Source organism: Suricata suricatta, chromosome 10 (genome assembly GCF_006229205.1).
Source record: "Suricata suricatta isolate VVHF042 chromosome 10, meerkat_22Aug2017_6uvM2_HiC, whole genome shotgun sequence".
In the NCBI taxonomy this organism is placed as follows: Eukaryota; Metazoa; Chordata; class Mammalia; order Carnivora; family Herpestidae; genus Suricata; species Suricata suricatta.
Genome location: NC_043709.1, coordinates 103,967,585 through 103,981,419, shown reverse-complemented (window position 1 = coordinate 103,981,419; position 13,835 = coordinate 103,967,585). Strand labels below are relative to the sequence as shown.

Here is a 13,835-nt window from a genome sequence, read left to right as displayed (position 1 = left end):
CTCCTTTAGTGAAGGGAACCTCCACTTTGTTCTTTCCTGACCATGCAGTTAGGGGGCAGCAGGAACTTGCTCCCTCAGGTTGGGCCTGGCTCTCTGGTATCACAGATGTTTCCAGCTCCTCATATATGGCCTGTCTGCTCATAAGCCTTGCATTTCTGATTCGAGGCAGTGAGGCGCTGAGTCAAATTTGGTGAGAAAGTTGGAAAACAATTTTTGACCCACAAGATTTTTTCAGGAACAGTCTAGGCTCCTCTGTTTACAGATGTGGGTGCTATTTACCATAAGTACTCCCAATTTCAGCCCAATCTTCTCTCCTTCCCCTAATTTCTGCCCACCCTTATGCATCAGGACACACAAGTGGTTGCCTACAACAAATGTCCAGTCATCTAGTCAGTGACTAACAGAGCTGTAATGAGCCTTAGGGGGCATCTACTCAATGGTTTCTAAGCCTTTTTGATGGAGACTCACAAGAAATATACTGCTTGTGGTCCCATATACATAGACACATCTGATTGAACTCAACTTCTTGAACCATACTTACCTTTATTGCATGCATTGCACTCTGGTGGCTTCTAAGCTACTTTATTCTATCTCATCAAACAATGTCATCTGCGATCCACTAAGTTGATTTCACAGTCCCCAGTGGGACTGTGACAGGTGCATTTTAACCCCTTCATTTTACAGACAAGGCCACGGATTCTGTCCCTGCTGTGACTCCACATGCTTTGAGGGCAGAGACTGTGATGCCTTCCCTGCTCCTAGCATACTGACCGTGAGCTTTTGTAAATGTGCAGGAAAATTTCTGACTGAAAACTTTCAGGCCTTTCCTCTCATTTTCGACATGGTGAGCTCATCCTATTATATTATATTATCTTTTTATCCAAATTGTACTCACTCTTGAAGACCCAACTTCTGTTTGATCTTGTGCAAGGAGCCTGTTATGGTCACCTTGACCCTGACCTTATCTGAATGTCTGTTCCCCGCATTGCTTGTACGACTCTGTGAGTAATTAGAGCAATCTCCATGTTATCTCCCTCTTCGGAGACCTTAGCTACTCGTAAAATATCCTCGAGTGCTGAGGCTAGTTTATTCATGGTCTAGCAGAGAGCCTAGATGCACCAAGCACTCAATAAGAGCCAAAACGGATGAAAGCATATGCTGTTTCTAGGGTATGTGGCCATGTGAACATTTGCAGCCTCTACAAATCAAAAGGCTAACAGGCTGGTCCTTCTTTTAGGAAAGCTTCTAAAACAATGCATCTTAAACTTTTTGAATGCAACCCGCAGTCACGAATATATTTTATGAGACTCAGTACACACATACATGTATTGGCAATTAAACAAATATTTCACTAAATAATACCTTTGTGACATTGGATACACTATTTTCTATTGTCTTATTCTAACCTATTCTACAGTATTGTGTACTAGGTTATTCTTTCTTTTAAAGTGCTAATTATGGCCTGGATTTCTGGAGCCTGGGAGGTTTTTGGGAGCAGATACAGAGTTGCTTTCTTTGTCTCTTTGTTGATTCCAGAATCGTCTGGTCTTCGGGCCCCCTGGAAGAGACCTTTCAAGACTGGGGAACAGGCTGCCTGGGGCTGCGGAGCCTGCTGGGCCAGACAATAAGGGGCCATCAGGAAAATGTGCCAAGACTAAGAACCCAGCAGGGGCATCAGCTAAAGTGGATAAGCTCCAGCCCTCAGAAGGCTTCAGCCTCTAAAAACTAAGGGAGACTCTAAGCAGTTAGTGGCTGATAAAGTCAGGGCCAGAAGGCTGACTAGAAAAAGGTGTAGATGTGATGTTCAGCACTGCTGATCTTCAAGCCCAGTCCCAGCAGACTGTGTGCTGGGATGGTGTTCACAACTACCCGGCCCGGAACTTTCTTCCAGCCCTGAAGCTGGAGAAAAAAGCCTTCTACCGTAGCAACTGTGAAGAAGCCAGGCTTCAAAGCGCTTGTGAGGCTTCTGAAAGACGCTGACTCAGACTACACACACGTTGAGAAAAACCATCCCTGTTATGACCCAACCAGCAAAGACAGCCCCAAATGGCCCATGGTGGGTGTACAGTTTGTTTGGATGAGGAAGCATTTCATTATCCTGGCAGAACTCAAACCCATCACCAAGCTCACAAAGCTACTGGAGGCCCCTTGAAAGAGACGGCTCTCTTCACCAGCTGCAGACTCACCTCAGGCCCTGAACCAAGAGGAGTCTGATTTTATTTTGAGCCTAGAGAAAAAGGAACCAAGTTAACTGGAACACTGCTGCTGGAATGAGCAAGACATTACTCCAAAGAAGTCAGACTTTTATAAGACAAAAGAAGGTGTGAGGAGGCTTGTGTGTCCTGTTCACCGGGGCTCATGTTCATAGGTTTTTCATGTACTCTTTCTTTCTTTCTCTCTTTCTTTGCTTTCTCTTTCTTTCTTTTTTTCTAAAAGATTTTATTATTTTTAGCAACCTCTACACCCAACGTGGGGCTTGAACTCATGACCTCGAGATCAAGAATTGCATGCTTTTCCAATTGAGCCATTGGAAACCAGCCATCAAAACGTATTGATCATAACTAAGTAAATGTCACAACAGTCTAATGCGTCTGGACTTGTAGTTAAAAAACCCTTCTCTTAAAAAACGCCAGCGTTGACAAAAATCTCGGCCACTGTTTGCCAATAGTGCCCTCTGCTGGGTGGCTTTAGTATGAGAAGCTTCATGAACATTTATTTGTCAATACATGTATGTGTGTACTGAGTCTCAATGTAACGTATGTTTATGACAGTTGGTTTCAGAAAGAAGTTAATGAAACAATGTTTTAAAGTTTTCCTGAAATCATTGCATCACAAGAAAAGCCAGGCTAACCAGGGGATAGCGTGCGTGGGTGTGTTTGTGTGTGGAGGGGGGACATACATCCATTTCCCTAATAAGGTGACAGATGCTTGAGGCATCTTCTGATATATGATCTCCCGGTCCCCAACATGCCCGAGGAGAGATCCCACGGAGCTTCCCTTCACCCACAGACCCTTTCTGCACACGGGCTAGCCTGGGGCAGAGCTCACATCTCTGTGGAGATCAGGCTGGGCTCGCTGCAGTACTCGGCGTCTTCACTCATCTTCACGTCATAGGTCTCGGCCTGAGCGACCTCCTCCTGACACACCATGGCTATCTGGCTCTCCCGGGAGTGGCACCTGAAGTGTCCAAGATGGAGAAACAAAAGTCAGAAACCGCTAATCCCCACCATTCCTTCAGCAGGTGCGGCGGCACACACACACGTGCACACACATGCACTCACATACGCAATGCACTCACCCAGCGAACACGCACACACACGTGTGCACACTCACACAGAACTGTGGTGGCCTCTTCTTCCTGCACTTGCTGACAAAGCCGCAGAGCCGCGAAGCAGTAAGATTAGAGTCAGAATTCCATGTGGAAGAAGCATCTCTGGGGTAGGTCCAAGGAGATCTGAGTTCTGACCCCAATTCAGTTGCCCTCTGGCATAAGTCACCAGCCCACCCCATGCCTCAGTGTCCCCATCAATAAAATTGGACTAATGTATGCCCTGCTTGATTCAGAGACTTGTTGGGAGTAACAAATGAAGTAACAGATGAGATGATGTTTTGAAAGGGGGAAAGGACCAGCTTTTAAAGTGGGGTCCTGCGATGCTCTATACCGGTCAGGGTGGGCCTGTGCGAGGACTGTTCTCTCCTCTGCTGTAGACTTTGGGTGCTCTGCCAGGGCTTTGGGTGCTAGTTGGGCAGAGCTGGGAAGTTCCTGGTGTCACATTTTGACATGGCTTTGGGTTTGTCATTGTCCCTTGGAGTAAAGGCACCGAAAAGAAGCCTCACATAGAGGGATTTGCTCTCCTGGGCAGTGAGCTTGACTCCCTGCTGAGCTCGAGACCCTCCCACACCAGGATGTACCTCGGATTATTTTGCTTTCCCTCTACACCAGGGTCTTCTCTCATTTGGTCATGTCTTCTTAGCTCTGGTCCAGGTATTCTCCCTTTTCCTGTCTGTGCCTCGCGCAGGACTCCCTCCATCTTTCTTCCTATAGATCCTGAATGGTGGGGCCCACTTTACTCCCAAACCCATGGAGGCATCAGGGAAATATCACAGTTTATTTTCTCAGGGTTGAGTGCTGGATTGGCACCCTAGATTTGACCCTGAGCCTGTGGGCTGTGCCAACTCAGGAAGCTACTGTTCCTGGGTATCTACCCAGATCTCTGGAGAAGCTCCTAACAGATGGCTGCCCACCCCACAATAAGGACAGATGAAATGTTGAAGGCTCTTGATGGAGTGGGAAGAGAAAGATGTGGAAGGAGCTTTGGTGAGGCATGATGGGATGAGCTGGAGACGGAGAATGGCAGCAGGCAGGCAACACCACTTCTTGGGGGCCACTGTGTGCAAGACATTCTGGTCTGTCCCCATCAAAAGCAAGGCTAGTGCTGGGGCCACTGCACTTAGCCTTGAGCTGCAAGATGAAGGGTGAGGTCCCAGAGCTACAACTTTGGTTAAGTTGTCTCTCCTCACCAAGCTGAAGCATACTGCCTTGGGTGTTGGGAAGGGAGGGAGCTGATGTTTAGTGAGCACTTACTATGTGCTAGGCATTGTGCTAGGTGCTTTGCATGTACCATATTTCATTGATAGATGTATCTGAGGGGAGAGGAAGACAATCCCCTGATGTCACTCCCTATCTCCTCTCTAAAAAAAAATCACTCTCCCTTCATTTAATATGGAACACAGTTTAATAGGAAAATATCCTTTGAAGGAGGTATTGGTTTACACTGAGAAGCTGATGATGGACACAATGAGCCTTCCTTAAGAAGAGGTTTTGCTCAGGGAAACAAGGGAGAAAATAGCACTAGAACTGAGTCCTTGAACGTTGTTGTAGAACGGGAAGAGGTTTGCAGAAAAGGGAGTCAAGTCATGGGCCAGCCAGTTAACCTTTGATATTCCCCTGTGCAAAGCTAACCCTTTCAGAGCAGCATAAAAATCCAGTGCCAAGCACACTGCCCTGTGCATAGAAGGCATCAATATACGTCTCTGGAGCAGGACTCACCCAACACTGCTTTTGGGTGGTTTAACCAGCCAGTCTTCCAGGCAGTAAAGTTGACTGATGGCCAATTTGACTTGTCTGTCATCAGACACTGTTAAATGCCCAGGCCACGTAGGCTTACGTGGAGCCACTTGAAAATGAGTGATAAGAACAGAAGTGAAAACCAGGGGGCAGGTATGATGGCTCCTGAGATGAAAGCAGCTTCAGGACGCTTGTCGAGAAAGACACTCATACTTCACGATTATTTTCTAAGCTCAGAAGCAAGAGAGAGTGGCCCAAGCACACAGCACGCTGGGGCTCTCTGCCTGGCCTGCTGAGGTGGGAGGCTGTCCTGCTCTGGACCAGCGGCTCAGCTAAGGGAGAAGTGGCGAGAAGCAGAAGCACGTCCTCTCCCACCCAGCCTTGGGAACCGGGAGCTGCCGACAGAAAGAAGGGGGAGACCCTCTAAGCCCAGGCTGTGCTTCCTGAGGCCCAGAGCATGAAAGTAGGCACCTACCGTCCCAGCACACCATAGCAATGCATCCTGGAGCACCAGGGGGCAGAGGGTGGGGAGAAAAGCATGCGTCAGGAGGTGGGAGATCAGTCAGACTACCAGGAATGGTCCTGCCCTGGGGCAGAAAGAGCAAGGGCTACGGTGAAGGGCCTTCTGCTACCAAAATGCCCCTCCCAAGAGGGTAGAGAAGGGTGTAAAGAAAAGGTGGAAGCTCCATCCCCACCCTAAATGGGCCAACGGCCAGGTTTGGGCAGACTCGGGAAAGGCCAGGAAAGCAGAGTCTGTGGTGGAGCCAGGATACTGAAATCCCAGGGATCGGCGGCTGGAGCTCCTCTGCCCGCTCAGCATCAGAAGGCCAGGAGGCTCTGTCTGAAGGTGTACATCTCAGGACACTTGTTAGCCAGTGGTGGTGCCTTCCCCTGAGGGTGGCTGCCACACATAATCAAGGGCTAGATTGGGAAGCAGAATTTGCCTGTCTCTTGATGGGGTCTGGGGCAGCAGCCTCCATCCCAGCTTGAGGGGTGAGTGGTAGGCCTGGGGGCCAAACTCTCCCCCCCATCCACTCTGGGCTGCTGTGTGTGGGGCCCCTGTGCACGGGCCCTGGATGCCCCACCCTCCTGCTTACCTCTTGGAGCTGAGCTTCCATGCTGCCTCCTGCACCCGGACAGCAGGAGACAAGGGGGGCCCATGGCCCTCCACGGTGCTGACCACGCTGGGGTAACCAGCGGGGCGGGGGAAGCGGCCCAGGGCAGTGTTGTTGGCATTGTTGATGTTGGCGTTGGAGCCAGTGGACGAGTAGCTGCTGGGGGTGAAGGTGGAGTCCACCAGTTTCTCGTGGGATGGCGACTCGGTGTCGCCTTGGCTGTTACCCGCCTTGTTGATGTGCAGTGGGCGCTGGGTGGTGAAGGTCTGGGGGAAGGCGCTCCGGCCGTCGCTTTGGTAGTAGCTGACGTGGTTGCCGAACAGGCCACCGGCCCTCTGTAGGCAAGACGGGAGGGGTGGGTGGAGGAGAAAGCCCCCTCAGCTACCCCTCCTTCTCAGCAAAGGCACGGAAGGTTGTCCGCCTTCCAGAGAGCACAACCACGCTGGGCAGCACATGGCAGACGGGGAATTCCTCACCCGCGTGGCCTGGTGGCTTGAGAGGGAGGGACCGAGAGTCCCCTCTGAAACCACTGGGGGAATGGTGAGGGACAGGACCTCTTGCAGGAGCCAGTCAGGCAGGGAGGCTGCTCCCTTGGGACTTTCTAACAAACCCCCTGAGGACTGGCATTGAGTTTCAAGGACCAGTGTGGGATGGCCATCTTTAACTGCAGCTAGCGCTTGGCTTGGCAGCTGTGAGGCATGGTGAGGGCTGAGGGGTGAAGAAAGGTACCAGGGGATTCTAACGAGAATTTAAAAAAATGGAGATCAAACTGGCTCACTGAGCTAGAAACTATGTTGGTGAAACGGTTTTGAAAATAAGGATGACACATTGACTCCATGAATTCTATATGGCTCTCTCTCCCCTGGGAGATTCTTAGAGATTCCAAATCAGGACCCAGTGTTTTTCCCTAACACTCTTTCCTTGTCCTGGGTGAGTGGGAAAGTAGCTATCTGCAAGTTGATCTGTGGGATCTCTCTGGGACAGTGTTAGCATGGTGCTGAGTCCCTGAGGCCATTCGGTGATGGACATTTCACAGTGATGAGGATGAGGATGGTGATGACAGGGTGGCCACAAGCAGGGCAGGCCGTCTTCCCTCCCAGTGACTCCACAGCCCAGGACGCCTGTGCGGTCCCCTGATGGGGGCTGGAAGGGACAGTTGTGAGCAGGGCCCCGTTGCAATAATGGTCAGTAGGTTCTCCTTCACTGGGGAGGGGTTTTAGCCAAATATCTTTGGATTCAGGCAGGGGCCACAATGAATGGAGAGAGCAGGACGCAAAAGTTGCACTATACTGGTAGAGTCACTAGACTAGACTGACGCCTAGTCTCCAGATCCAGGACAGGAGAGGGAAGGAAGGCTGGAGGGGATTTTTGTGACCTGGAGAACATATGCTTTATCTCAAGAGGACAACTGCCACTTGGCTCCACTCCTCTGCTACCATGTGAGAATATAAGCCAGATTTTCTGATTTTCTTTAAAGAGAAGCCAGAGGTCTAGATTTTTATTTGAATGTGCCAAATTTCCAGATGTCGGCAAAAAAAAAAAAAAAAAGAAAAAATAGGTCTGTAGATTAGATGTAGCCTAAGAGCCACCACTTTGCAGCTTCTAATGCAGAAGTTTCTCCCAGGAAACATTTCCCTTAAGAAATTGGCTACTCTTCTCTTTCTCCGAGAGCCAGTGATACTCCGTAAGCTGCCATGTCCTGGGAGCCCAGGCTTGAGATGGCGTCAGGCTTGGAGAAGGTGCAGGGCTAATAAATAGCTGAGTGGGAAGAGCTCAGAATTTGCCATAGAGCTCAGGGCTTTCTCCCTGGATTTCCTTAGCAGAAAAGGAGAAGCCAGCCCACCCTCTTGCTTCAAACCAAACTTGATAAAGATAAGAGAGTGCTCTTGTGGCATCCACCTACCCTGAAGATGTCATCTTCGGAGGCAGCAGATACAGCCTCCTTCATGGCCTTGTCCAGCTCCTCCTCGGCTGTCAGATCTCCAGAGATGGCCCGTCGGATCTCAGGCCCAATGTCATGCAGCGTGCGCAAGCCAGCCTGAAACCCAGAGGGACACTCAGCCACCTGACCCGCCTGCTTCTCCACAAGCCAGGTGAGTCTGCGAGGGTTTATGTGTGTGTGCTAACCGGGGATGTGCTTTGGGACCTCTCTTGTCTGCCCCAGAGTGGAAGAATCCATTTTCTCCACTTAGGAAGGATAAAGGCACGTTAGGAGGCACAGTCCCAGAATGCCAGCAGAGCTCTGGGGCTCTGGGGGGCTGTAAAGCGGGCAGGACTGTAGAGGGCAGGGTGTGTGGGAAGGGGTACGTTGCCCCTTCCCACACCCACCTTTAGATGAGATCAGGCGTGTTCAGGGTGGTATGGTCGTAGACACACACCCACCTTTAGAAAGGCTTGGAACCCCTCTGAAAGTTTCCTTCTGAAGGGACCTGGCCTCCAGCCCACTGGTGACAGAATTAAATCCTAGCCAGAGGTTGGAAGAAGGTGACCAGGCCCTTCCTTAGGGTGTGGGCCCACCTTCCTCACCCCTCACCTGCAGGGAGAGGGCGTTCCTCTGGGAAGGCTTGCCCACAAGGCCCTGCTCTTTGCGCTTCTTGAATTTCCGGAAGTACTCTTGGATCAGGAAAGTCGCGTAAAACTTGCCAACAGTGACCTCATCATCTGAGATGTGAGAAGAAAGGACAGAGGGGAGGTAAATGGGAGAATTCAGCTGGGCTTCGTTAACTTTTTTTCAGCATCCAAACTTTAAGATTTTTAAATTTAATTTTTTAAAAAGAGACAGTCCATTCACATGGTTCAAAAAGGCAAAAATATACTAAAAGATATACAGTGAAAAGTCTTTTTACCACCCGTCCCCCATCTGCCTAGATAACTTTTCTCAAATTAGTTTGAGTATTTTTCCAGAGAGTCTTTTTGCAAATGCTTTCTGAAAATAAGCATATATTCTTATCTCATCTTTTCTTTTTACAGTAGAAGTAGTCTATTGTCAAAATTATTTCCCACCTTGTTTTTTTTTAAAAGTAAAAAAAGTATAAAAAACTTTTAAAAATGTAAAAAAAACTACTTAGCTTACACTGTTAACTCATTTTTAGTGGATTCCAAAAGGTTTTTAAATGTTTGCTTTTGAGAGAGAGAGAGAGTGCAGGGTAGGGAGGGGCAGAAAGAGGGGGACCAAGGCTCTGAAGTGGGCTCTGCACTGACAGCAGAGAGCTCCACGTGGGGCTTTAATTCACGAACCATGAGCCAAAGTCAGACGCTCAACCACCCAGGTGCCCCTATTTGATTCTAAAACTTGAGCTGCTCATCATAAATTGACCAATCCCCCAGTGCAAACAATTCTGCATAAAGCTGGGGTTTGGTGGAGGAGCACCTTCTCTAAGTCTGGGTTTTTCTTATAATCAGATTGGGTTTTCTTTAAAAAATTTTTTTTCTAATGTTTTATTTATTTTTGAGAGAGAGAGAGAGAGAGAGAGACAGTGTGAGCAGGGGAGGGTCAGAGAGAGAGGGAGACACAGAACCGGAAGTAGGCTCCAGGCTCTGAGCTAGCCCGATGAGGGGCTCAAACCCATGAACTGTGAGATCATGACCTGAGCTGAAGCTGGACACTCAACAGACTGAGCCACCCAGGAGCCCCAGATTGGGTTTTCTTCTTGGCTGGGTCCCCAAGTTACACATGACATAATCAGCCTCTGTCTTGTGGATGAACCAGGTGGTGGAGAAGCCAATGACTCTCCAAGGAGAATATTGCATGCCCTATGAGTATCCCCTTGGCTCTATCTTCTTCTCTGGGAAATTGGCCCAGGAGATAGCTGGTAGGTTAGACATAGGGGCTTGTGATGGTTCTTACTCCTAGCTGTCCCTTAAGAACAGCCAGGTCCACAGCAGTGATGATCTTTCACATGACAAGGACCTCATTCCCGTGTGAAAGGGAAAGCCTTCAGTTCCCTGCCTACGGTAGTTGGGAAGTAGGGCAGAAAGAGATTGGAGTTCTGGCATCCCTCCGCCCTGGGTTTGGATTCTGAATCTGCTAGGTGCTCACCATACAGCCTTGGGCCAGCTACATAGCTTGAAGAACTTCGGTTTCTTCAGCAAACTTCATAGTAATGTTATAAGGATTCAATAATGTATGCAAAACGTCAGGTGGTACTTGGCTGTGTAGGTGACTTTTCACTTACCTCCTTTGGGAAGTGGTTATCAACAGAGGTGGTAGTGTCACATTTTAAGGAGTGTTTGGGACTTTTTTAGCTGTCACAGTGTGCTACAGCATTAGGTAGTTCCAGATGTGTCCCGTAAAATACAGGCATGTTGTGCACAATAAATAATAGCTTTGCATTCTGCTAGATGTCCATGTGGGGACATAATCTACCTATAATTATATAAGCTAAGAACCTAACTGCATTTTACATATGAACAAAAATTATTTTTTGCCTGGTTTCAATATATCTAGAATTTTCCAGGACTATAATTGCTGTGTAAATTGATGGAAGACATTACTTTGCTTTGTTTCCACTTGGTTAAGAGGGGTTTACATTTTGGAAAATTATATCCCTGATGGCAACATTGCTTGTGGTATCTGAGTCACCTGCGGTATCTGACCTACTTACATCAGTCTGCATTTTTTCTATGTGTGTGCACGCATGTAGGTGTGTGTATGTATACATATGTGTATATTATGTATTTAATATACTTAACTATCCCTTTAAAATGACTAACACAAAGTGCCAATGATATTCAACATTGTCTTAGTTCTTTTAAACACAAAGTTATTCATCATACGTGGATGTATGCAAGTATTTCAGTTAACTATAACTTCTGGCATAGTGTCATAAGCTCATAAAGTGCTTGAGTGTGTATATATTGAAGAACATTTGACTTTAATGTATTTTACATTAAGTGTTATATTAATATTTTGGAAATTATATATGTAGGTAGATTATAATTTTCATTAAGGGTAGTAATAGGAGCATTATAAACTTTTTGTTATGAAAAGGATCTTTAGGTTTGACAGGGTAGAGAAACACTACCCTAGGAAAAACAAAAAGAATTTCAACCAAGAGGGGATCTTAGGGGATTCTTTTTCCAGGACCTCATTATTTCCAGAGCAAACAGCCTAGTAGTTTAGGTGGAAACTTATATTTTGCAGTTTCCTTGGAAGTTCTGTCAAACCTCTAAGCATTGAGCGAGGGGCCTTGCTTGGTCTTGAAATGTAGGATTGGACCAGATTTCCAACCTAATATTCTATATATGAGTTTGTGAAGGGCATGGCACCCTCATCCCTTCTAACCAATAGGGCCTTTGAACCCCCCACACAGGGCCTGGGGAAAGTAGGTCTCCCACAAGCCTAATAGATTCAGAAATCCGGCAAGAGCGAGTATGGAGATCCAGGGAGTACTCACCACCTGCAGGGGGCACCACTTGATCTAGCAGTTTCATGCTGGTCCGCTTCCAGATCTTCTTGATTATGGCCCTCAGCTCCTCATTGGCTTGTTCTAGGTTCCCTAAGGGGAGGGAGAAGCAAGGCTGAAAAGGATCATCAGCCCCTTGGGGGCTCTCCCATGGGGTGGGTTCCTCTGCGTAGAGTGGAAAGCTGCCACTGGAGGCACCTTGCACCACAGAGAGACATGGTCCATGAGCTTCACTCCTTCTTTCTAGGCTACCCATTGTTACCTCCATCCTCTTTCTCTTTGTATGCTCTCTGTGCTCCTAATCCCCCCTCCCTCCATCCCCTGTCCAACGCAATTCCTTTTTGCTTCCTCTCTGCCTGCTGCCTGGGCCAGCCAGTGGTATCCCTTCACTCCCACATGCTGCTTCCTTGGGGGTGGCAGTTGGAGCAGACTAGACAGCCTGCCCCAACTAAGCTCCACAGCCACCTGCCAGAGAGCCTGAGGGGCTGTTCCAGTGCACGACATTTCTCACGGGCCTCTGTGGGTGATTGGCAGGTTTCCCCCACATAAAGCATCCATATGCAGGGGGACTTTGGTGTCAAAGCCCTTTGCTGAGTCTCCTGTGGGGAGGATGTGGCAAAACCTCAGTGTAGAAGTAGGACTCAGTAGACACTGGGTTCTGTTTTGGAGCTTCTCTGGGTCTACCTTCTCCATTGGTAAAACAGCCTTAATTTGATAGCTATCTGGTGGAGCCTCTGGGCCACTGGTGGTATAGCAGCTGTAAGAGAGGATGTGGTGGGCAGTAGTTTAAGATGCTGCCTGAGCTATTTCCCACCATCACTGATATGTTCACACTCTGCCTGGTCCCTGGGACTGTGACTATGATGGAGTTCACTCCCATGATTAGAATATATTATGTAGCTCCTATCACCTTAAGATAGGGAATCTAGGTGGGCCTGACCTAACACATGAGCTCTTTGAAAGTAGAGAGTTCATGGGGCATCTGGGTGGCTCAGTCGGTTAAGCATCTGACTTTGGCTCAGGTCATGATCTCACTATCCATGGGTTTGAGCCCTGCATCAGGCACTGTGCTGACAGCTCAGAGCCTGGACCCTGCCTCGGACTCTGTGTCTCCTTCTCTCTGTACCTCTCCCTCACTCATTCTCTCTCTCTTTCTCTCAAAAATAAATAAGCATCAAAAAAAAAAAGTAGAGAGTTCTCAGGTGCAAACTTCCAGTTATAAAATAAATAAGTCCTGGGATGCAATGTACAGCATGGTGACTATGGTTAATAATACTGTACTGCATGTTTGAGAGGTGCTAAGATTTTAAAAGTTCTCATCACACACACAAAATTATAATTATATATGGTGAGGGATGATAAACCAGATTTACTACAGTGATCATTTCTTAATGTATACAAATATGGAATCATTATGCTGTACATCTGAAACTAATATGTTGATTATACTTAAATAAAAAAACAAAACAAATAAAAAAGTAATGCATGAAGAAGGTCCAAAGATAAAACTAGAGAGTTGTCCCCAGTTGGAAGCAGAAGGAGTAGGAGGTGGCTGCTGTAGCCTGGGAGAAAGCACACACTGATGCTGTGAATTGAACGGAGAGAGGCCGTCTCTGGTGGCTCAGTGGTCCCCAGCTAAGAGCCAGTCCTACAATGGAAAGAAATGAATTCCTCCAAAAATGTAAGTGAGCTGGAGCTTCTGGAAGAAGACACATCCTGATCAATATCCTGATTTGGATTTGTAAGACTCTTAGCAGAGAACTCAGCTACTCCATGGCTGGACCCCTGGCCCACAGAACTGTGGGCTAATAATAGGTGTTGTTCAAGCCAAGGAATTTGTGGTAATTGGTATAGGTATAGGAAACTAATACAGGGGTGTTTACTGCTACTACACAGGGTAAGCAGTATGGTTGAGAGGTCTGGTGTTAGACTATATGAGGTGAAATCTGCCCTGTGGCCACACCAGAGAGTCTCCTGTGGAAGGTGGCCCAACAGGAGTAAGGAGAGGTGGCAATGGAGAAAGAGTGATGGGTTCCTGAGTCCCCTGTCAGATTCAAAAAGTACCTGGAGCCAGAGGATAATCCTGGGTATTCCAGTTATGGAGGCCATCCTTAATGGTTAAGTTTACTTTCTGGTTCAGGTAGTTAATAGTTTCTGAGATTTACAATGAAGAGTCCTAATTAAATTAATGCTCAAATAATAATGTTTATTTTTTGTAGTGGGTTGAATAGTGTCCCCACCAAATTC

General features: G+C 47.7%; 1 protein-coding gene and 1 pseudogene across 1 annotated transcript in view; one reads left to right on the top strand and one right to left on the bottom strand.

The window, feature by feature from the left end:
- The window catches only part of CACNA1C (calcium voltage-gated channel subunit alpha1 C), a 721,004-nt gene that overhangs the window by 11,875 nt on the left and 695,294 nt on the right, over positions 1 to 13,835 (bottom strand). The window contains exons 40-44 of the mRNA XM_029953179.1: positions 11,580 to 11,681; positions 8,717 to 8,844; positions 8,087 to 8,221; positions 6,166 to 6,518; positions 3,049 to 3,177 (exon numbers count right to left, since the gene is read on the bottom strand). Of these exons, the coding sequence (XP_029809039.1) occupies positions 3,049 to 3,177; positions 6,166 to 6,518; positions 8,087 to 8,221; positions 8,717 to 8,844; positions 11,580 to 11,681 (847 nt within the window). The remainder of the gene's footprint in view (positions 1 to 3,048; positions 3,178 to 6,165; positions 6,519 to 8,086; positions 8,222 to 8,716; positions 8,845 to 11,579; positions 11,682 to 13,835) is intronic.
- On the top strand, positions 126 to 2,251 carry LOC115303944 (annotated as a pseudogene).